This window comes from Scomber scombrus, chromosome 23 (genome assembly GCF_963691925.1).
Source record: "Scomber scombrus chromosome 23, fScoSco1.1, whole genome shotgun sequence".
NCBI lineage: Eukaryota > Metazoa > Chordata > Actinopteri > Scombriformes > Scombridae > Scomber > Scomber scombrus.
The window spans coordinates 10,645,674-10,668,355 of record NC_084992.1 but is presented as its reverse complement, the minus strand read 5'-3'; the positions used below and the strand labels follow the sequence as shown (position 1 = coordinate 10,668,355).

The following is a 22,682-nucleotide window of genomic DNA, read 5'->3' as shown; positions in this document are numbered from 1 at the left end:
CGTGCGTGTGTTTGTGAGGGTCAGTCTGGGCATCAGTCCAGACTGCTAAGAAGAAAAGGAGTGAGTTTCACCACAGGAGGTGGGTCTGGGCATTGTGCCAATCAGTCTAACACACACACACACACACACACACACACACACACACACACACACACACACACACACACACACACACACACACACACACACAGAGCCTGAGGCAGTGGCCCTGTGCTGTTGATGCCTGCAGGCAAGCCTGACCACTCGCTGCCCCCGCAGACACGCTGAGAACAGAAAGAGCAGGAACGGAAAGGATAGAGCAAGAGGAGAAGAGAGGGGAAACAGAGGGAAGAACTGCGGGGGAGAGCAGAGAGAGGACAAGCTGATAAGGCGGAGAGACGGAGAGAGACGCGGAAACAGAGGCTGATAATGATAGATGTAGGAAAACAGAGAGAGAAGTGCCGGGAGAGAACCAAAGATTAGGGAAGGGAAAAAAGATGGCAGTAATCAAATAGGAGAAAAAAATGGGAAGAGAAATAATTGGGTTGGGTTTTCAGAAGGTGTGTTTACTGTGGGAGGTGAGGTGAGGAGTCTTGGGACGTGGAAAGAGGGGTGGGGGGGACAGAGATTTGAGGGGCAGGACGAGGAGAAAAGATAGAGAAAGGAGTGGGAAAACGGTGGGAAAGGATGAGGAGAGTGTTTTTGAGAAAGGAAAGGAGGGTGACAGGGACAGACAAGGGCTTCAGGGATAGTGGAAAAGGGATAAGATAAGGGAGCGCAGACAGGGGAAGTGTGTGAATGTGTGCTTGAGAGGCAAAAGGAGGACAAAGAGAGGGAGAGAGGGATAGCCAGTGTGATCTTTAGTTAATTAGTGGTTTGAGAGCATACAAAGCATATTTTAATTGAACTGAGTCGTATGCAAGAAAGAAAAACAGATGAGGCAAGAAATTAGAGAAAGAAAGAGGGTGCTGTGCCAAGACACCAAATGAACAAAGCAAAAAAAACAGAAATTAAGAAATATTTGAAGAACAGAAATAATTGTTCTTCTGTCTCAGCTAATGCAGGTATCGGGGGATTGCTAGCCAGTGAGCGAAGCACTTAAAAACATGAGAAGTGAATATCTCTGTAGTGTTGCAGGGCTTTTCGATGAGCCTAGGTAACCGAAGACTTTGACATCTCTCTACGTTAAGATACGTCAACAACAAAAACATACATAGTGTAGCTTTAATGTTGTCCATAGCCCATGAAAACAAAAGCTAAGCAGTGGAAAGTGGAACTAAAAGCAATCGCTTTAGAAAATATCATAAGAAACAAGCCTGAAAATGAAGATGAAGAATACGTGATAAGGTCAATAGCTTCAGAACAAGTAAGTAAGAGGAGCTTGAGTTGATATTGATTTGTCAAGCTGTATTTTAGAAAAGTTGGCACACTTTCTACAATTTTCTTGAAAATGAATAGTGATGCACTTATTACACGGTATCTGATACTGCAGAGAAATCTAGTTGATGCTTGAATGCACTTTATCATGAAACTGGAGGATGTTTTCATTGTTCTAATTTATGTTACCCAGCACCTTTTTTTCTCCCTCATCTTGCATTTCATGTTTGTTTTCTTTCCTCTTTTTCTCATAGGCCAAGTAGTAATTTAATTGTCATATTTCAGTGTCATGTTTTCATTATTGTCTGAGCTTCCTCGATAATTTTGTTGTTTTTGAAAATTGCATTATTAATATGTTTCAAAAAAAGCACCAAAAATCTGCAAAGAAAGGGGGAAAAAAATATCTCAAGAGAGATGCTTGGCATGAGGGGGTTTGAACTCCCGACTAGGTCATCGCTGTTTCTTTAACAGCACTAAGTGTCAAGCGTAGCTTTTCTTCTGTTGTTGCTCTGGCTGCTGTTGCTTTCACTCCTCTTTTCTCCAGTACAGGCAGGCAGACAGGGTGGGAGGGAAGGGAAGACAGATGCAGCAAGACAGGCGTGCTGAGAGAGAGAAAGAGAGAGACAGACAGACAGAGAGAAAGGGTGAGACAGAGGAAGAGAAAGAAAAGGACGTCTGTGTTGGTGCCAGAGTGAGGTATAGGGTTTCCTGAGACTTGTTTTCCTGACTTAGCCGTTCTGTAAGCCCTCCATCCACTTCCCCTGTTACACACACACACACACACATACAGACACACACACACACACACACACACACACACACAAAACCCTTGCCTCTCCTCAAATCACACTACATATCGCGGGAGATAGAGGCTTTTGGAAAACTGAGCCCAGTTCCCATGGGCTATTCCCAAACCCATGCTCCGGTTACACCACCACGTTCCAGAGCGCAATTCCTCAGTGTTGGGGCTGAGTTTACTTAGGCAGATGCCTCTCTCCTCAAAAACGCTGCACAATCACCCCCAGAGCACTTAATCTCTGTTATTGGAACTCTGCTGCTATCAGTCGCCTTCCATCTAAATATTATTGGAGGCAGAGATAATAAAAGTTGCAATAAATATGTGAAATAACATGGTGAGTGCACAGCAAGCCCACTTCCTTGGCAGTTTACATTTGAAATGAATGTGCTAATATGCGAAGTGTGCATATATAACCACTGGCTCGATGGAACGTCTTAACAAATGTATGTTTTTTTTTTTTTTTTAAGTTTATATAAGAAAAATTATCCATTAAAATTTAATGTAAGTCATTTGTCACAGTTTAATGTGACTGACATTAAAAATATGCACGGTCGATAAAAGGAACTTATACTTCAATGACGCGTTTCATCTCAAAGCCATTAAAAAAACATTATGGTAGTTGGCCAAAGATGCATCACATGATTTTCATTGCAAGGCACAATACATAAAGACATAACAAATGTACTGTAGAGTTTTTTATGTATAAGTGGTAAATCCAATTAAGTTGATTCTCAACATATGTCATATTTTATTTACAGAATCCAAATCTTTTAGGCTTGTGTCCACTATAACAAAGTCTTTGAGTTATTACCAGTTTAACCAAAGACCAATAGTCTTTTTTTAAATAGTTTCATCTGAATAATGTTATTTTAGGCCTGGAGAAGCAAAAACAACCCAGTGTTTTACAAGAAAATAGCAAAGATTGGGAAAACATTTAAAAAAATAAACATAATTTTGCAGAAATATTGCATGGTGTTTTTTCTTAATTCCCAACTCGTTTATCATCTTGCGACACCTCGTATTAATTTTGTTGGAATAGGTTGGAAACCACTGCACTAAAGGTTTGTACGCTGAGATTGCTAGTCACAAGTAAGTTTCAATTTGGCTATGAAGGCCAAGTGATATAATTTCATATAATTTCCATGCACCTGATGTTCAGGTGGGACCAAAAGGATGCAGCACTCTTAAGGCCTGGTACGCCATTATTTAAAATGGCAATATTTCACAACAAGGTCAATTTATTCCACTTAATCGGCTGTGATTAGCAACTGTCCCACACACATTTTTCACATCAAGTTGGTGAATTTATATCATTGACCAATTGGCAAAACGTCTTGATAGTGCTGAACTTATAGGGAACGGACAGTCCAAAATGGCGAAAACGCTATGTTGTACCATCAACTTTTATTTAACCTGCTCACCAAAAACAACTTGAAGATGGTTGAACTTATTGTCCCATTAGCATCCAAGCTAGCTGACAGTTAGCAAGCATGCCAGTGGGGAGTAAATGGACTGGTAGGCTACAGAGAAATTTGGAGGTAATATTGAGACTGACATAGCTAGCTAGTGTGTTAGCGCTTAGATGTAGTTCCCAGTCCCTAAGTCACCAAGCTAGACAACCAAATCCTGTCAGGTGTCTTTTAAGTGATGGTTCCATGTTTCAGTATCTCAGAAATTAAATTGGTGAGTACAATGTCATTATAAGCAATAGCAAAAATGTTCAGAAGTACAAAAACTCAGTAAACTATAATTATCCTTTAGGATGAAGTTAAAGGAAATACACATAGTGCAGTATTTTACTTGAATAGAAGTGCTTTGGCTAATTACTTTCAGCCCTCACTGTCTGTGGTGCATGTTGATATGTTCCACACTACATACTGTAGGTAGCGGAAGAAAGGCAGACATCATTGTGCAGTAGTGTGCATTAGGAATCCAGAAGCCACAAGTACAAGTTGGTTTTCCTTCTCTCTTGTCTTCCCCCGCTTGCCCCCAAGCCAAACCACTCTTTCTGATACCTCAGCCTCTGTCCAAATGATTCATTCAACCATCCACCCACTAAAGAAACACTGAAACAAAGAGCGAACGCAACATAAAACAGCCTATACTTTTCCGACCACATGCCTCTGCACACAGACTAGCACACCCACACACACACAAACTGTAAAATTCGTGCACCAACGTGCATACCCACAGTACAAAACAAAATAAAATAGGAGACATGTTTACTCACCCAGATACACACACATACCAAGTTACACACAATCTTGTTCAGTATCATTCCAACATCCTCACACACTCACATGCATCCTCTTTTCCCGCAGCCCCCAGAGGCAACACCATTCCTGCCACCGCAGGTCCCGGCTCACATCCAGCGCCGACCTGAGATGACATCATTCCCCCCCCCAACCCCCCGCCCTCCTCTCTGCACCCATCCTATTCTAACAAAGGGCTGCGTTCCAACACAAATCATCCAACCCTGTCCTTAATGACAGGGTAGAACTAAGTGATGCCAGGGGGCAGGAGCGCTGGAGGTACTTTGGTCTGGGATGCTGCCCGCTCAGGATTCCTCCCTGAAACATGTGGTTTGTTCTCTTGCTCTGAATGGAGCAGGGATGGAGGAATGGATGGATGAGGAGAGCAGTGAGCAGGGAAAAGGGAGACCACAAAGTAAGATCATGGCCCAAAGGGAGAGATCATTTGTAGCTCAGGTGGGATACGAGTCGGCTTTCATCTTGGGGTGGCTTTCGTCTGTGGATGGTATTAAATAGGAGAAGTATACCCTTTGGACAGAATATGAGGATGAGGTTCACGCATGCAATTCAATCGCTTTTGCAAATTTCCTACTGACATCAGTGCATATGGGCGCTATTTAATCCTGTGGTTAGGTTTAGGGTTATGCACATGACATGACCAAGGTTTATTTCTGACCCTCCATTGCACGTACAGCTGAAGCGAACAAATGTAGGGAATAATGAAGTTCTTGAGCAGTTGTGGAAAGAAAATCCTTTCCAAGGCTTTAAAGCTATCCAGAAGGATACAATAATACAATTTCTTTACTTGAAATTTACGACTCTGTCCGCAGCAGCTTAAATATTCTGAAAACCTGACAAAGAAATCAGGGCTAGTTTTGATTCTTTTTAAGTAAAATCTCATGTCATTAAAAATAAGTATAAATGCAGTCTCAAGTTTTGTAAAAGAAAGACTCAAGCGTAGTCTCAAGTCTGGTTGAAGTGAACGTTAGATTAAATCTCAAATCCTAAAGTACAAGTTTAATTCAAGTCTTAAGTTATTTAAGACAAGTCAAGGTAATTAAAAACCAAGTCTCAAGTTATGTCTCAAGTGTTGTCATAGTAAGAATCGTTGAATCTCAAATCTTTAAAGTTAAGTCTAAGTTGAGTCACAAATATCTCAAAACAAGTCCAAGTCCAGTTTAAGGTATTTCACACAAGTCCAAGTTATGTCTCAGGTCTTTTAATAAGGAGCCTCAAGTTATCTCAAGTCCGAGTCATGTGTCAAGTCTCAAACCATTTTAGACAAGTCTGATTCAATAAGTCTCAGCTCAAGTCTAAAGGACAAATCCAAGTTAAGTCTTGGGATAGAAAATCTTATGTCAAGTGTAATAACCTTATGGACAAGTCCAAGTAGAAGATAAGCCTCAAGTCCTGAGCCTCAACATGTCTCAAGTCCTCATGGACATGTCCAAGTCCAGTAACAAGTCCAAGTCAAGCAAGTCAATTGAAGTCTCATAATGTCAACTTAATGTGGACTTTTTTGGCCTATGCTATCCTGTTATTTTTTATTGTTCTGGGATTTTAAATGGTCAAAACTTGAGACTTTGAATGTTTTCGCTTTCAAGTTTCAACTCAAATCATAAGGGACGAGTCTTCAGTAAATCATATCTTATTGCAGTCAAGTCCAAGCTTTCATTTTTGTGACTGATGTCTGTCTTGAATCTCAAGTCTGCAAGTCTGCAAGAAATAATGTGAAACATACCTTTAGGTTTTTAGAGAAAAATTCTAAAGATTATTGGAACAACTATGAATGTTTCTCATTCGCAAGAAATCTAAAAAACATATTTGTTCCAAAATACAAAAGACTGACAGACTCCAAGTGGATTTTATTCTTAAGAGCCTAAAGGACTTTTGGACTACGTCAGGAAAGTAAATGCAATGAGCAGATAAAACTCCTGCCTAGGCAGAAGTACAGATAATTTTGCCTTACTAATCATCAAGACAATCCAGTTTTGACAAATCTGCTGTAGCACTCAGACCAATCCCGGTCCCTGTTTAATATTAGCCACATGTGAGCCCACCTGCCTGGTGCTGCGCTGTAAACCTGTCATTGTTCTGGGTCAGCTCCCTTAGGATGTCCTTAAGGCCCACCACACACACACACACACACACACACACACACACACACACACACACACACACACACACACACACACTGCAGCAGGATTTCTCCTCCTCCTCCTCGCTCTTGGGGAACAGGCCAAGAGCGGACAGCCTGTGTTCCGTCAAGGCGTCCAAAATTCCATGACTTTCCCAGAATTCCCGTCCGGAGCCAAGTCATATATTCTGTTGTCATCCTCAAGGCTCTAATGAAAACCCACGAGGAAAAGAAGCTGATCGTGTCTGTGCACCCACACGCCACTTACACCAATAATGAAAACATACACCAAATATGACTCATCACGGACGCACCACTGCGGATGCTCCATATGCGTTAAAACTATTTCATTCTAAACAGCTGCTGGTGTGCCATAAGATACAGTTCTGACTGATTGAATTAATTTGCTCTGCGTGTAAACCACTAATAACAGGATACAGTTCATCTAGCTGCATGAAAATAGCAGGGTATTGTGAGTATTTTCAACACGGTGAATCATTCAGTCAGCTTGCATGCCTGGTCCAACTAAAATAAGACTCAGAATGGCACATTAGATCACAATATTACACATTTTTATCAATCCTTATTGCATTACATGTTGTTAAGCGACTCTGTGAAATTGCATTCCTTCTGTATTGTTCACTACAATATAATTTTTAAATGCTGTCTTGGGGTTAAGCTGTTTATTTTGATGTAGTCCATCAGACTGAGGGGAGAGTGAAGCGCTGTGCCAGAAAATATGAATGAAAACTGGCCCATCGAGGATTAAAAAAAAAAGCTGTTTAAAAGAGCTTTCCATGGTTTTTAATGTAAGCGATGGCTTTGATAGGCCGCAGACTTATATTCACGAATGAATGTGTCAAGTATTAAGGTGCCTTATAAATCACTCTCCCTCTCTCACTGCGCCCCTCTTTTCTTAGCCTTTCTGAGAGGTTTGGAGGAGCACCGTGATTGCTTGCAGCTCTGGCCCTTTTTGTCAGTAACGCTGCCTAAATCAACAGTCGCCCCACTGTTTTAGTGCATAAGAAATTTTTAAGATTATAATGGGACTGTAAAACGGAAACCTGCTATATAACATGATTGACGGCAGAGCCTCGCACAAGCTCAGACACTGCTGCCGTAATGGTGTGTGTTTAGGATGGTTGACAATAATATTTCAATCAGTGTATGTGTGTGTGTGTGTGTGTGTGTGTGTGTATGTATGTGTGTGTGTGTGTGTGTGGAGGCAATGTGGCGTGTGTGTGGTTTTGTAGGAGTCCGTTAATCAAACAATCCTGAGTTAAATGCAATTGTGGTTTTCGAAATTTGGGTTCCATAGAATCACTGGAACCGGGCACAACACGTTAAAAGAGGAAAGATGGTCTGCATGATGAGGTCTGTCCATAACAAAGATTTTCCTCTCCACTGAAAAAAAAAATAAGGAGGAAATAATACCTCTTTTCCAACCTTAAACTCCAACTTAATTGCTTAAACATTTCCTCTACAGATCCATATGAGAACATGAGCCAAGCGACAGGCTTTTGGCACTCTTCGAGCCACATTTGAGAATTTCCTACTCACCTCATTCAGAGGTGTTGCCTAATCACATTCACCGGCTGCCTGAAGAACGTGAAGACAGATGGCCTCATTGAGTTTAGTCTGTGGAGACCGCTTGATGTTCCTTTAATTTTGTTGCTCTTCGCATGTTTTTTTTTTAGGTCTTTGTCACAATTATTGACTGGATAGAGGTCTATTTCTTTTGGCTGGACAACATTTTCCATTAAAAAAAAGTCTTCTATAAGTGATGGAAAACAGTGCTAACATCCTGCTTTTGCAGTAATTTGTCAGAAGTGCAACAGACACTTTTAAGTTAGCGTATCAACATTTTTTTTTTTGCTTTAAAGACTTAATTTGACTCTAGTACTTGGACAAATGCGATACTGTTGTTAATCTTTTCCATTACTCTCAAGAGTCTAGAGCCAGGCTAGCATCTCTATGACATTATACTTAGGCACAGCGATGCTAGTTAGCAGGTAATGCTCAAGTAAAAAATGTGAAAAAATGCCTTTATTTCACTGTGTTTCTACACCTTTATTAGAGTAATTTATAGAATGTGTAAAATGTGTAGCAGGTAATATTATTAACCATGTTTGCCGTGTGCTATTAGTCTGTTCGCATGCTAGCATTTGATCATTAGCACATTAGCAATAAAAAGTACAGCTGAAGTTGAAGGGAACGTCATTAGAGGTGAGGGTATTTAGTCAAGAACCAAATTGAAATTTTGGCCCCAATTTTTATCACCAAAGTAATTACAATTCATCTTGAAGGCTGCATGAATCTGTGCGCCACATGTCATGGCATTCAAACTAATAGATAGCTGGGGAATTTCACTTTAAACAAAACTATGTCCGCCAATGTGTGTGGGATCCATCCACTGAAGAGCTTAACTGTCTTTACAAAAATATAATAGGAATCCATCCAGTAGTTGCTGAAATATTTCAATCTGGACCAAGGTGGAGGACCAGCAGGCCAACAGTGTCCTCTCTAGAGCCTCACTGCTAGCATGGCTAACAGCATGAATTGTGCTAATTACCACGTTAAAGAATGTTAACTCTAAATTACTTGCACAGCATGTTTTCTCCAGTGCATTGCTGGGTGGCCAAATAACAACACAGACTGTTTATAACAGCAAGTTCCTGTAAGAGTCTAAATTACACCGGCCGGCAAGAAGAAAGAACAGATAAACCATCATTGCATCATCTAAACTTTACCATTGTCTTTGCATGCGCATGGCTTCAACTAACAATTGACATACCACAGCAATGAACTGCAATGCCTTCACGACTGGGCAACGGAGATGCAACCTAAAACAAACCATAATTATCTATTTGTGGTCCTGCTTCAGGCAAATATGAACATAATACAAAAGCACACACACGATGTTTGGAGTTCCAGTAAGTTCCACAACCACAGTTTAGTCTCGGGGGGATACTGGGTTCCTCTTAGCTGAACGTCTTCGCTTTCTTTCCTAAATGACACATGCACACATACTCACGCACGCATTAAATGTAACACTAGCTCAGTCCAGACCACACTGTCACTGGGGCAGTTTGCCTCGCCTGCCTGCTGTGAGCCTGGCCGGTGCCTTTTTTCCTAGACATTGCTTCAGACTCATACTATCTGTTTCCACAGCCGTGCGCCTGCTGACCCAAGAATGTGGACAGCACTCCGGTACATTGTTTTACAAGGCTAAGCAGTGTATTTGAGATGTGAAATGTAGACTCTGCTTGTTTTGTGGGAGAAAAACCCAACTGGTGTGCGTTTGCGCTTGTGTGTATGTTCTGAATTTGTTTTAAAGCCATAATGTGAGGTTCTTCTTTCTCTATTTTGGCGACATCTTTGGAGAAAAGGGGTAATTGCTTCAGTTCACTACACTAAATATACAGCCATAATAAAGATGCATGTAGACCATAGCATCTTATATATCTTGTACCCCTGCATATTAAATCACAAAAAGACACATCATAACAAGAAAAAAAAGCACTTATAAATGCTTTATGAGCCGGTTAAAGGTTAAATGACTGTTTAATGACATTAATCAGCAATATAGATGAGAAAAATTGACCTCTACATCAGCATTGACCTTTTACATTAGCACTTTATCTCAGTGTTGCTTGTACTGCACTGGAGGAGCCTCAATTCTGCCCATTTTTTCCTTATGACTGAAGGATCTTCTTTCTCTTTTTATACATTTTGTAAGTATTAAAATAAACCAAAAGCAGTTTCATTTTCCTTTCCCTTCTTTTGTCTTAATTTCTTCCTCTTTTCGTCTTCTTCTGCAATTTTGGCATTTCCTGCTGTTCAAAGCCAAACTATTTAGTGTATTAGTAATATGTATGTATTTCAGTTGAATCTTTGCTTGACAGATGTAGACCCATTGCCTAACGTCAATGACAGCATCCAGATGTTTTTTAAATTTGTGATTTTTTAAAACCGTTTTTCCATTTTGTATTTGCTATTTATTATGACGTTGACATATTAATGTTGGAGGGCCTCTTGATGGATGGATGGTGAGTTCATTGCTTTGAATCACCTATGCTGTACACTATATGTCAGTCAGATGATTACAGCCTTTCACCCTGAAGAAGACACTATGTGCTGAAACATTGGTTCATCAAACCGAAACGAAAAATACTGCAACAGTTATGAAAGTGAGGCTTTCCCCGTTTTACTTTGATCTTTACCTTGGAGCCAGCAACTCAGCGTAATAGGAATGTTTTCTTATAAAAAAATTGTCTTCTAAAAAATGCACATAAAAAAGAAATCCTTCTTCAGACAGTAATGAATGCCACAGTTTTCTGTCTTCAATTACAGAGTGTGTCAGCAATAGGCTCGTAGAGCTCTCCAAACTTCTTGTTTTTGTTCACTTGTTATTTTTTGTTTCTATTTCCCCCCACATGACGTAGACGCTTGCTCGTATTTTACACCCCACCCCTTTGCAAATGCACTCTGCTGTTCCTCCAACCCCGTGGCCTGTCTGTCAACCCCTTGTTCCCATGGCAATTAGTTAGAAAACCTTGGCCAATTATCTGCTGCTCTTGAACACACGCCCGACAAACTGTTCAGAGCGACGATGTGCCACCACTCTCCAAAAACGTCCTCAATGGAGGGGAGAGATTTGTGTGATGGGTTAATAGTAGGATAGTAAAAGTGGTGCGGAGGCGACATTGTTGAGTTCATGTTGGTTTATAGTGCGCTGTGACCCTATTCAATGTTTTATAGTGATGGGTGTCTGTCTACATATCCAGATGAATGGGACAAGAGCCACATAAAGAGGGACTAGACAACACAGAACCATAAAAGCGTGGTGCAGACTTGAGGCCCGCTTCAGAAAAAAAGGCACAAGTACGTGTTTGAAATGAGAAGTCGAAGCGTCACAGTGGCTCAAACACTAACTCATGGCAAGGGAGGACTTTAAAAGCCGAGGGCCATGCTGCACAACCTGTTACATACTTTGCCAGGCAAAGTAACAGAGATTGAGTGTCTTTCTATTCTGTGTGTAGGTGACGCGTCCCCTCAAGAATGTGGTTCTCTTCCTCTCGCCGTTCGCTTCAATTTCCCCTCTGCTCGCTTACTTCACTCACACAGCCGAGGAGCTGTCGCTTGAGGAATCTGGAAAACACCAGCGGGGAATGAGAGGAATTTCTGCTTTTCGTTTTTCCTTAACCACCCCCTCACCCCTTGCTCTCTTTACTTTGGACGCCTCTGCACAGCCGGGCTCTTGAGTTTTCTCTTGTTTCTGAATGCAGCCCAACAATAACAACCTCTCATAAACAATGGGGCTTGTTGATTGGGGGGTTGAGAAGGAGAGTGGCCGTTGCTGGCCCGTGCAGTCAGTTTTGCTGGCAGCGGGCCTCCCGAACGGTCCTAAAAGTCCGAAAGTACAGGCTACATCGAGGACTGTGAAAGATTTAAGGGCAACTTTAAAAATGCACCATCTCTGAGTGACCATAAACACATGCTTTAGTTCTTCCTTAATCTCTTTCTTAATCTATCTTTCCTCCAAAAGGACTTTGATGGACCAAACTCTGAAAGGGGATGCTGGTGAATGTCAGGAAACCACAAAAGTACAGGGAAAAAAATGGTAGTTTGGAATTCTCTGCTTTTACGGCACCCGTGGACTCGTAAAGGGAGTCTGGATCGCATCGACTAGGATTTTGAACAAGACGGCCATGGAGCTCTGCCCTGTCCTTCGAGCCTATGGGCAAAACACTAGAGAGCTAAGAGTCACATGCCATTTCACCAGTTAAACCCTGTGTCCGTGACAGGGAAATGATAATACAGAGTGATGTGTCCTGGAATAACTCGGTCTCTACTGTTTCCATTTTGGAAGATGATACCGCACATTACTGGACATTGTCCCTCATCTGCTGAACCGTTTTTAAGGCTCTCGCATCAACTTAATCAAAATAAAATGTCAAGAGTGATTCATTGTGACTAGGATGGGTAAACAAACCACTGTATTTTATTATAATTTCCTTCAGCTTGCATACCAGAGCAAGGCTTTTTGGACATACAAAAGTTTTTCCAAAATATCTAAGATGCACAAACAAAACCTTACACACTCCAGGGCCTTTTCTATCAACAGACAGGAATGGAGTGCCACCTTGTGGACAAAAACGAAAAAGCATCTCATATTTTTTTGGAAGTTTAGAAGAATGAAGAGGGGAAAAAATAATATATATTCATAGCCTCTTGTTTATCACTTTACATTTTAATCTTTCATTTGCACTCTATGTACTTTTAATGATTTTAAAGCAAATCATTATTTTATGCTGCAACCTTATATTTAAAGCTCTATTATAGTATTTTATTTCTCTCTCTTTCTATGTTTCTGTACTTTGTTTTTATTATTAGTGTGTGTGTGTGTGTGTGTGTGTGTGTGGGGGGGGGGGGGGGGGTATGTATGTGTTTACTATGATTGGGTTTTATTTTTATTTCTCAAATTACATGTTTTTTCCAATTTTTTCTGTTAAATGTTTGTTTTATGTAAAGCACATTGAGTTGCCACTGTGTATGAAATGCGCTATATAAATAAAACTGCCTTGCCTTGCCTTGCCTATCACACTTTGACATAATTTTTCTACCCTCTTGACAATAAATTATCAAAGAATCCCATTTTCCTAAGATTTTCACACTTTATTCACATAATTAAACACTCAACAAACATAATAAACCCAGTCTCGCTATCATTCACTCACACACCCACCATGCACTCATCAAAAGAAGGTGTTTGCCATTCCAAATGTCCACCAGTGTCTGGAATCGGCGGGAAGTGTCAGCCGGTCATCATTTGTCTGTAGGCTTGAATGGATCAGACCATACCTTCAAACCTTGAGCCAAAACATAAGAAAAAATCATGTCAGCGTTGTGCACTATGGCACTACAATGTTAAAACACTGTTGTGGCATTATATTGCACATGAACAATGGTCCTTAAGTTCTCACGAGACCAGTTCAACAGTCTATTTTATTTACTGTGTGTGAACAACTCGTTGTATAGGACAATGCAATGGGTGTCTTAAATTTGGTTTAACTTTTGTATTAATTTTAGGGAATTAAAATGTAGTGAATATCAGCTGCAGAAAAGATAATGCCCAACACCACAAGACAAACATTTCACAGAATTATTGTGTTTTTATCAACATCAACATGTTAGGACAATTAGGACAATATACTCTAATAATAATAATAATAATAATAATATACTCTAATACTGCTCTTACCCACGGGCTGCACATCAGCCTGGTTGATTCCTGCCCGGTTCACATTTTGAACGTCTCCTAAAACGAAGAAAACAATACAGTATATTCAGCTGAAGATGCTTGTGGTAAAAAAAAAAAAACAATGTCATGAGCAATTTTTCAACATAACTTGATCAGTTTGTGGTTCTCCTTTGCGGTGGTGTGCAGAATTCAAGTACAATTGTTGGGGTTCTCGAAGGTTCAAGTTACATTTCATTAATTGACTGTACTTTTATTTAAGTAAAGTTTTGAATGCAGATCTTTTACTTGTATCTGAGTGTTTGTAACTCATGGTGTTACTCGTCTTACTTAAATATAAGTACCTAGATTGTATTGTTTTGCACTGTGACTAAGTCTAACCGGGAATAAGGAGTTGTTTTCCACATTTGAACAATAAGTGGAGAGGTTGTACAACACATGGTAAAACTCCAACTCTTTAATTGGATTTTCCTGGCATCACTTTTGTTTGTCTTCGTTCTTTTATGGTTTTCAGAAGAAGTGGAAAGGAAACATTTGGGGTAAACAAATAAACAAACCTAAAAGACATTTGGCTTGCTTGCAACGCCACACAACATTTATTTTTTATTTATTTTAATTTATTTTGACATTTTCTTTCATTTTAGCTGTTTTGGGAAGCTTTTGATATATGTTTTAGAGACGTAAGACATAACTGAACATGTACAGTAGATGTTTTTGGCGGTGAAAAATCCCTCATGACATTACATTTGGTTTCATAGTGAGCTCCTGGATTGTGTAAGATGTTACTTACTGTACTCTTTATTGTGCGTCATCGGGTAGAAGAATATCGGGTAAAACGCAGCGGCAACAGCTGTTACAAAACCTCCAAATATCAACACTATCCTGGCGTTTTTTGACATTTTTCCTGCTACTTAGGAGGACAAACTCTCACCTCCAAGTGTCAAGCCGTGTTTACAAAAGTCTCTTCCGGCGTAAAGGTCACCACCAAAACCACGCATGTCTTCATGGTATGTGTAGAGATTCTCGCGATCATTTTATAGAACTCCGTCGCGTACAAATCTCGCGAGAAAAGGTCACATGCTGCAGCACAACAATAATAAGGAAGTTTGTGTGCAGTTGGCAGAAAATTTGGCGATATTATTCCCTCATGTAGGATATTAAAATGAGATTTTTAGCCGTCATTGTGCATTTTCTTTGCTGCTTTTTGTCGTATGGAGTTGGCGAAAACGAGCCAATTCAGACCTTTGTAATTCCCCACAGTCACATGGATGTTGGCTGGGTGTACACTATCCAGGTAGGTTTCTGTGACTAATTTTTCTTAATGAAGGTGTTAAAGGATAGATTCAAATTTTTTTAAGTGTATTAAAATAATAGCCATGTGTCCATATGAACTGTTCGTATAATGTGGATAAGTATGAGTTTTAGTGTGTTGTGAGAAATGTGAGTTTTTAGTGTTTTATATTATAAATCTGAATATGAGTGTGTATCTTCCACAGGAGAGCATGCATGCCTATGCAGCCAATGTGTACACCAGTGTGACTGAGGAGCTGTCAAAGGCTAAAGACCGAAGGTTCATCGCTGTGGAGCAGGAGTTCTTTCGACTGTGGTGGGACACTGTGGCCTCAGACTCCCATAAGAAACAAGTAAGGACAAAGGATTAGGGCTGGGTATCGGTACACAATACCTTTTAAGGTATCGACCGAATTTAATCGATACCAAGTAGTATCAAAATGTCTCCCATCAAATGATACCTGCAATTGAATCGAATGAAGTACTCAATTGGTATCGGTATAACTTAGGGTGAAATGGTTGTAAGGGTACTTGGATTGGTACTGGTATTGTCATTCCTTTAAACCATACCCATGAATGCTAAAAGTAGTGCCAGTAAACTTTGAGATAAATGATGTTGATGGGAGATTACAAAAACAGTGATTAAAATCAAAGCAGCATAGGCTGGAATATCCTGATGTAAGCTCCAAAAAATGCAGAACGCTACGTTTAATATTAATATGCACATTGAAATCCTTCGTCTCTGCCTGGTAAATGCCTTTTATAAATGTCTTTCAAATCCACTGCTCCAGTTTTTAACACAGGCTTTCTATCCAAATAAGGTGAAATCTAAAGCCCACAATACCCATGACGATATCATCATTGTTCTCTCAGACTTTAAAAAGAGGCACAGAATACATTACGTAGAGCTCCAACAAGTTGTCTGTTAATCGGTTAGTTGCAGACTATTACATTTATCAGCAACAATTTTGATAACTGATTCAGTTTGTCATTTTTTTAAAGAAAAAAATGTCCTAATTCTCTGGTTCCAACTTCTCTGATGTGAATATTTTCCAGTTTCTTAATTCTTTTATGACAGTAAAAGGAATATCTTTGGGTTGTAGACCACGAAATTGGATAATTAGCTGCTTTCTCTTGCCTTACATAATAGTAAATTGAATATCTTTGAGTTATGGATTGTTGGTCGGAAAAAACAAGACATTTGAAAAATTCTTTCCTTTGGCTTTTGGAAACAGACATCATTTTATGGACTAAACAATTAATCAACTAATGGGGAAAACATTAATTATCTGTTTTTAGAGGCTGAGAAGTACTTCCAATGTACTTCTTCACATACAACCTTAATATTGAACATATTATTGGTTGGTTGCCTTTTAGGTACGACAGCTTGTGAAAGAGGGTCGACTTGAGTTCATCATCGGGGGCCAAGTGATGCACGATGAGGCTGTAACTGATCTAGATGATGAGATACTCCAAATGACAGGTAGCGCTATGCATTTCCTTTTTATCCTTTTCAATCCTCAGTTCTAGTGATGAGTTCTGTAAAGTAAAACAGAGCCTTCATGCTGTTTCAGAGGGCCACGGTTTCCTCTATGAGACGTTCGGGGTGCGTCCTCAGTTCTCGTGGCACGTGGATCCGTTTGGAGCCTCGGCCACCACGCCGGTCCTCTTTGCCCTGGCGGGGTTTAATGCTCACCTCATCTCTCGCATTGACTACGACCTCAAGAACACCATGCAGCAACAGAAGGTATTATGGGATGCCTCATTCCTAATACTGGGTTACTTTTGGAGCTGTTTTAATGCAGCTTGATCAAAAAACAGTTTGTCATGTAATCTATATATTTAAGCATGAAATGGTTGTAAATTGTCACCACATATATATGTTTGAATTTTTTTGTACAGAAACTACAATTTGTGTGGAGAGGTTCTCACTCTCTGAAGGAGCGGCATCAGATCTTCACTCACACCATGGACCAGTTTAGCTATTGCAGCCCATCTCACCTGCCATTCTCCAACAGGTAGTATAGCTCTCTCAAATCTGTGTATACTGGGTTTTTAATGTTTGTCTTTACATAATTGTCATTCTACCCAAACTCTTATGCTGCCATGGGTAGAATTGAATTCCACTGTAAATCACTTGTGCCTTGAGTTCTTGGCCTATACTATATCCATATTTATTAAGTTTTTATTGTTAATCGACAAATGTCAGATTTCTCATTAAAAGGAAATATACTCTTACGCCTCAGCTCTGGTTTCTATTGGAACGGAGTTGCCTTGTTCCCCAACCCCCCTAAAGATGGAGTCTACCCCAACATGAGTCTGCCAGTCACTAAGGAGACAGTACACGCCTACGCCAAGACCATGGTGGAGAACATCAAGCAGAGAGCTGGATGGTTTAAGACGAACCACGTGCTCTGGCCATGGGTAAATTACATTATATAATAATATTCCAGTAATTTTTTTAGATTAATCGATGAATGGTTTTGCTCTTGAAAACATGTCCATTACAACTTCCAGGAGCCCAAGGTGATGTCAATGAATGTCCTATTTTTCCTAAAACTTAAAGATATTCAGTTCACTATGATGTAAGACAAAGTAAAGCAGTACATTGTCAAATTTGAGAACCAGAAACCATTTAGTACTGGTCATTTTTTATTAAAAAAACAAATCTTTTATCGAAATGGTTTCTTATTCATTTTTTGTTGAGTGACTAATTAGTGCAACTCCTGTGTGATGTAATAGTTGATGTTGAAATGAACAATATTAACAACAATTGTGGGAGATAACGTGTAAAACTTGATTTCAGTGAACTCACATTTACACAAAGTACATTTATTATATAAGAAATGTTCTCTTAAATGAATGTGGTCCTTGTGTTTCAGGGTTGTGACAAACAGTTCTACAACTCGTCGGTGCAGTTCAACAACATGGACCCTTTAATCAAGTACATCAACCAGAACAGCAAAGAGTTTGGGGTGACAGTCCAGTACGCTACTCTTAGTGAATACTTCCAAGCCATCTACCAATCGAATCTCACCTGGGAAGTCCGCGATAGTGAAGATTTTCTACCTTATTCCACTGGTGAGAAATCGTATTTTACATCACACTCGCAATGATATTCGTGTCACCTGAATCCACTATGGCTAACGTGTTTTATCTGCTAGAACCCAACCAGGCGTGGACAGGGTTTTACGCCTCCAGGAACGTCCTGAAAGGGGTGGCACGACGAGCCAGTTCCCAGCTACATGCAGCGGAGAGTCTTTTCACGCGGTACCGCATCAGCTTCCCTGATGGTCCTGTGGCTAAAGACTGGGCCCTGGACAAACTGAGAGCTCTGCGTTGGGCCGTCTCTGAGGTAACGTATCAAGAAATTTGACATGAAATACAACAAATGACATATCGGTCATGGTCAAATTTGAAATGTACGATTTAAGATGAAAACATTTTCGATTTTAAATGTTTTTTTAGGTCCAGCACCACGATGGCATCACTGGCACTGAGTCGCCCAAGGTGGCTGACATGTACCTGCAGCACCTGACGCAGGCTATGATGGGAGTGGAGGAGCTCCTGGCTGCACTCTTCCTGCTGCCCCACAACCTTGAAACACCCGGTATCCTCCGCAGCAGCTACCACAGGAAAGGTGCTTTGCAAGAAGACTGCATCCTACTTGAATCACAAATTGAGTTTTAAATGTGCTAGTAGGCAGATCTTGAAGATAAATGATTGATTTTTAGCTAAAAGACTAGCATCAAGAGTAGTCAAAAAGGACATTCAGGGCGCTTTTGAAATAAATTGCTCACTTATCTTTTAACGCCAGGTGCTCATCAGACTTTGGAGCAGCATGTCATTGTTTACAACCCGTTAGCATGGAACATCACCACTATCATCAACACCACTGTAGCGTTCCCTATCGCAGCTGTCTTTGATGACAATGGACAGCCTGTACCTGCACAGGTTTGTTTTACTTTAGTCAATTTTGACTTGCAAAAATATTTGACTCTTGTGGTCTTCAAATATTGAATCCTTTGAGTATTAGTATGTGCTGTTTATCATTAGGAAATGACAGAAAATTAAGTTGAATGCTAACAGTTATATATGTTATATAGTGACAAATAAGCATTTATCATTTAATTAGCTTTTTCAAATAACAAAAATAGAAAATTGATATAATATATTCTATAATAATACTTTCCTCTGTCTGTTATAGATCCAGAAGTCAGCGTTGTCCAATGTGACCTATGACCTTTTCATTATGGTGAGCCTGGGAGGTCTTCAGCACAGGAAATACCTGATTAAGTTTTCCGAAAAACCGTGCCGTGGGAAGTCCAAGTGTGATCGGACTTATGAAGCCAGAGGGGTCACGTTTGAGAGACGCAGCATCCGGGACTGGACCAAAACAGGGAGGAGGCTTCTGCCAGTTCTGAATGAATGTTACAAGCTCATGTTTGACCAGGATACAAATCTGCTGTACAGCATCACGTATCTGTAAGATTTAAGTCAGTTTATACTACGCACAGTTTTTAATTACTTCATGCATCTACCAGTCATACCTACAATCCCACTTGTGTGACTTTTTTAGATTTTAAAACACTCTCATGCTTTTTTCTTTTGCTCATGTAAACATCTGACCTCTTTTGTAGAGAAGAGAAAAGGAGAGTAAGGATGACCCAGGATTTCTGGGAGTATCACGCAAATGGAGATTTAAAAGCAGGGCCTATATCTGATAACTACATGTTCAGCGCCAATGGTTCAGCAGTGCGGGCCTACAAGGCTGTGGAAATGGAAATCATCCCGGGGAAGATAGTAACTGAGATCAGGCAATACTTCTACAGGTGGGTAAAAGTAACATCACACTTCCCCGTCACACTATTGTCCTTCTACCCAAACTCTGCCGTGCCGTCATATCTCCGTCTACTCACTGTCCCAATTTGACATTCTCCGTCTTCTAGAGAGGAGAGCGATAAGGACTATGCCTTCTCTATCACCACCCGTGTCCCAGAGTGCGTCGGGAGCAAAGTGCAGTGTAGTAGGCTGGAGCAGACCTACAGAGTGGGCCCCCTCCTCATCAACACAGAGGTGGTCCTCAGGAGCAGCTCTTCTGTGAAGAACAATAAGACCCTGTACACAGACGACAATGGCTACCAGATGATGAAGAGGCCGTACAGGAAGTTCTTTTACAACACTTTAGCAAGAGTAAGACTTGGGATAAACGGGACTTGTTGGCGTTGGACTGAAAAGGAATTTTTGGGTGATTTGAAATACTTGAACACATACAATAATTGATATGATATTCACTTTACAGAACTACTTCCCCATGGTCCGTGCTGCATACATAGAGGATGAGCTCAGCAGACTGGTGCTGGTCAGCGACAGAGCCCACGGTGTGTCCAGCCAAGCCAACGGACAACTAGAGGTAAAGAGAGAAAAAGCTGTGGAGAACAAACCCACCGCTGCTTCAGTTAACCATCTGAAATACGTTTAACATCCAGCGTGTTTCTCCCAGGTCATGCTCCATCGACGCCTTTGGAACAACTTAGCCTGGAACCTGGGCTACAATCTGACCCTTAACGACAGCACGGTCGTGCAGCCCACCCTGTGGATGATGCTGGGCTCTAAAAGCGCCACCTCTAAGCTCTACCAGAGGGAGGCAATAGAGCTGCAGCACAGACCTGTCATCATGCCCATCGACCAACCTCGTGAGTGCTTATTTCAAGACTCAAAAGCTGAATTTTTACACATTTTCTGAACCAGCATTTGCATTTAGATGAAAAGTGTCCCATAGTTGTTTGGGCTACACCTGAATAATGTATTACAATCTTTCTGGTATTTGTAGATTTAGAGACTTGTTAAGGATTCCTCAGCTGGGTGATTATTTGCAGAAACAAGTGCATGAACCGCAGTCAGCTCATTTATATACAGACTCTTTTTACTCTCCCTTAAAACTCCAACAAATGGCTGTTTTTTAACCACTCATGCTGCACTTTGACTGTCTCTGTCCAGTTTGTGATATGTGACTCCTCTCCTGTAAATTTAGAGAAGCCCTTGCAGGAGAAGGAGCCTAGAGGACGTTCCCCCGTGCGTTCGGTGGTACTGCCGCCCAACCTCCACCTGCTCAGCCTCAATATTCCCGGCTGGAACTACAGCTCTAATCACGACGTTCACATCAGCCACGTACAATCAGGTCAGCTGTTCCTTCACGTTTTAAGGTCCTTATTTATGTTTCCCAAAAGGAACCTTCAGGTATTTTAAATACTTTTATTTGTCAGCTGTGTAATGTTTGTTTTGTATGACACACATTTACTGTAGGTAAAGATTTGCACTCGGAACCAGACTACGATCGGGTCCTGGTGAGAATCATGCATCTCTTTGAGGAGGGAGAAGACCCCGAGCTTTCGAAGCCAGTCACCATAAACTTGAAGGTGTTCATAAAAATACAACTTAATTTCCTAATATTACTGTCACATCATAGCTAGAGGAAAACTTTGTATAGTCATCATTTTAAAATAGAGTTTACATGACCTATTTCTCTTTTGATCATTTGGTCATTTCCTGTGTGCACACAGGATGTTCTGCGGGGGATAGGGGAAGTGAAAGGGATGGAGGAGCGCTCTCTCACAGGAACCTGGGATATCGGCAGCCTGCAGAGGTGGAAGTGGAAGACTGCAGATAACTTTGAACAAAGTGAGACATCGGTGGTAAACAGGAGAACAGAGAATATTTGATTCAATTGTTTGAAAAAGGTCTTACAGTAGATTTACACTGATATGCATACTAGCTGACATTACATCCTCATCCCTTTACATTGTTTTTTTCTTCTTCTCAGAGAGTAGAAGCTGTCGGACGTGTGGCAACGAAGCTTTCACTGTGACCATCTCACCCAAAGAAATCAGGACCTTCTTCCTTCACTTCAGCTCCAACAACTTTTATTAGGCTGAACTATCTTTTGTCTTCTGTGAAGATCAATCTTTATACAAAATAACAAAATGCTTTTAAAATGCTGTGTTTTTTGGCTACACTTTTGGTTAATGCTCATTTTGCACACACTGTTGATTTATTTCAAAGCACCGATGTGTTGATTAAGTGTGAACGTTCCCAATGTTGAGTCTCACTGAATAAAGTGATTATTTTTGTCATGTTTTGTGCAAAAGTCAAATGTGTCTGCAGTCTCACAGACTAACACACATCACAGTAAAGTGTGTCTGACATTGGAGATTATTGGCAAGAAAGTCAAACATCTGTTCATTCCAATGAAAAATGCTCCAATATTTCACGCTTTGTTTTGACTCGTAGACGGTGAAGTGGTCACTGTTGATACTTTTTAAAGATTGCTGCAGGAAAAACGTAGCTGCCTTACTGCTACCAACAAAAGAAAGTCACAATAATGAAGACAAACAGAAATAAAATCTCTCCAGATCCCTAAACAAGATAAATGACTGTTCCTGTTTACAGAATGGTGGAAAAAGCCATTACATAATAGCTTGCTTGTCAAATTTCAAAATTTTACAAGCAAATCAAAAATGCAACAAATGATGCCTATTTCTTAAATGTGTATGTACTTTGGGAGATATTTTTATTTGCTTTCTTGCC

At 40.5% G+C, this 22,682-nt stretch overlaps 2 protein-coding genes across 2 annotated transcripts; one reads left to right on the top strand and one right to left on the bottom strand.

Annotated features, from left to right (window-relative positions):
* Window positions 1–13,108: 13,108 nt before the first annotated feature.
* smim20 (small integral membrane protein 20) lies at window positions 13,109–14,784 on the bottom strand. Its single transcript, XM_062444927.1, has 3 exons — window positions 14,596–14,784; window positions 13,809–13,865; window positions 13,109–13,416 (listed from the first exon to the last, which is right to left on the bottom strand). The coding sequence occupies exons 1-3, from the start codon at window positions 14,702–14,704 to the stop codon at window positions 13,373–13,375; spliced, it is 210 nt and encodes a 69-aa protein (XP_062300911.1). The 5' UTR covers window positions 14,705–14,784; the 3' UTR covers window positions 13,109–13,372.
* Window positions 14,785–14,891: 107 nt separating this feature from the next.
* On the top strand, window positions 14,892–22,186 carry man2b2 (mannosidase, alpha, class 2B, member 2). The gene is made up of 19 exons (XM_062444719.1): window positions 14,892–15,099; window positions 15,302–15,448; window positions 16,473–16,578; window positions 16,670–16,842; window positions 16,998–17,113; window positions 17,342–17,519; window positions 17,978–18,176; window positions 18,260–18,450; window positions 18,564–18,735; window positions 18,913–19,049; window positions 19,303–19,580; window positions 19,736–19,927; window positions 20,045–20,288; window positions 20,398–20,508; window positions 20,599–20,791; window positions 21,130–21,276; window positions 21,402–21,514; window positions 21,659–21,776; window positions 21,919–22,186. Exons 1-19 carry the CDS (start codon window positions 14,968–14,970, stop codon window positions 22,023–22,025), a joined length of 3,054 nt encoding a protein of 1,017 aa, XP_062300703.1. The 5' UTR covers window positions 14,892–14,967; the 3' UTR covers window positions 22,026–22,186.
* Window positions 22,187–22,682: the final 496 nt, after the last annotated feature.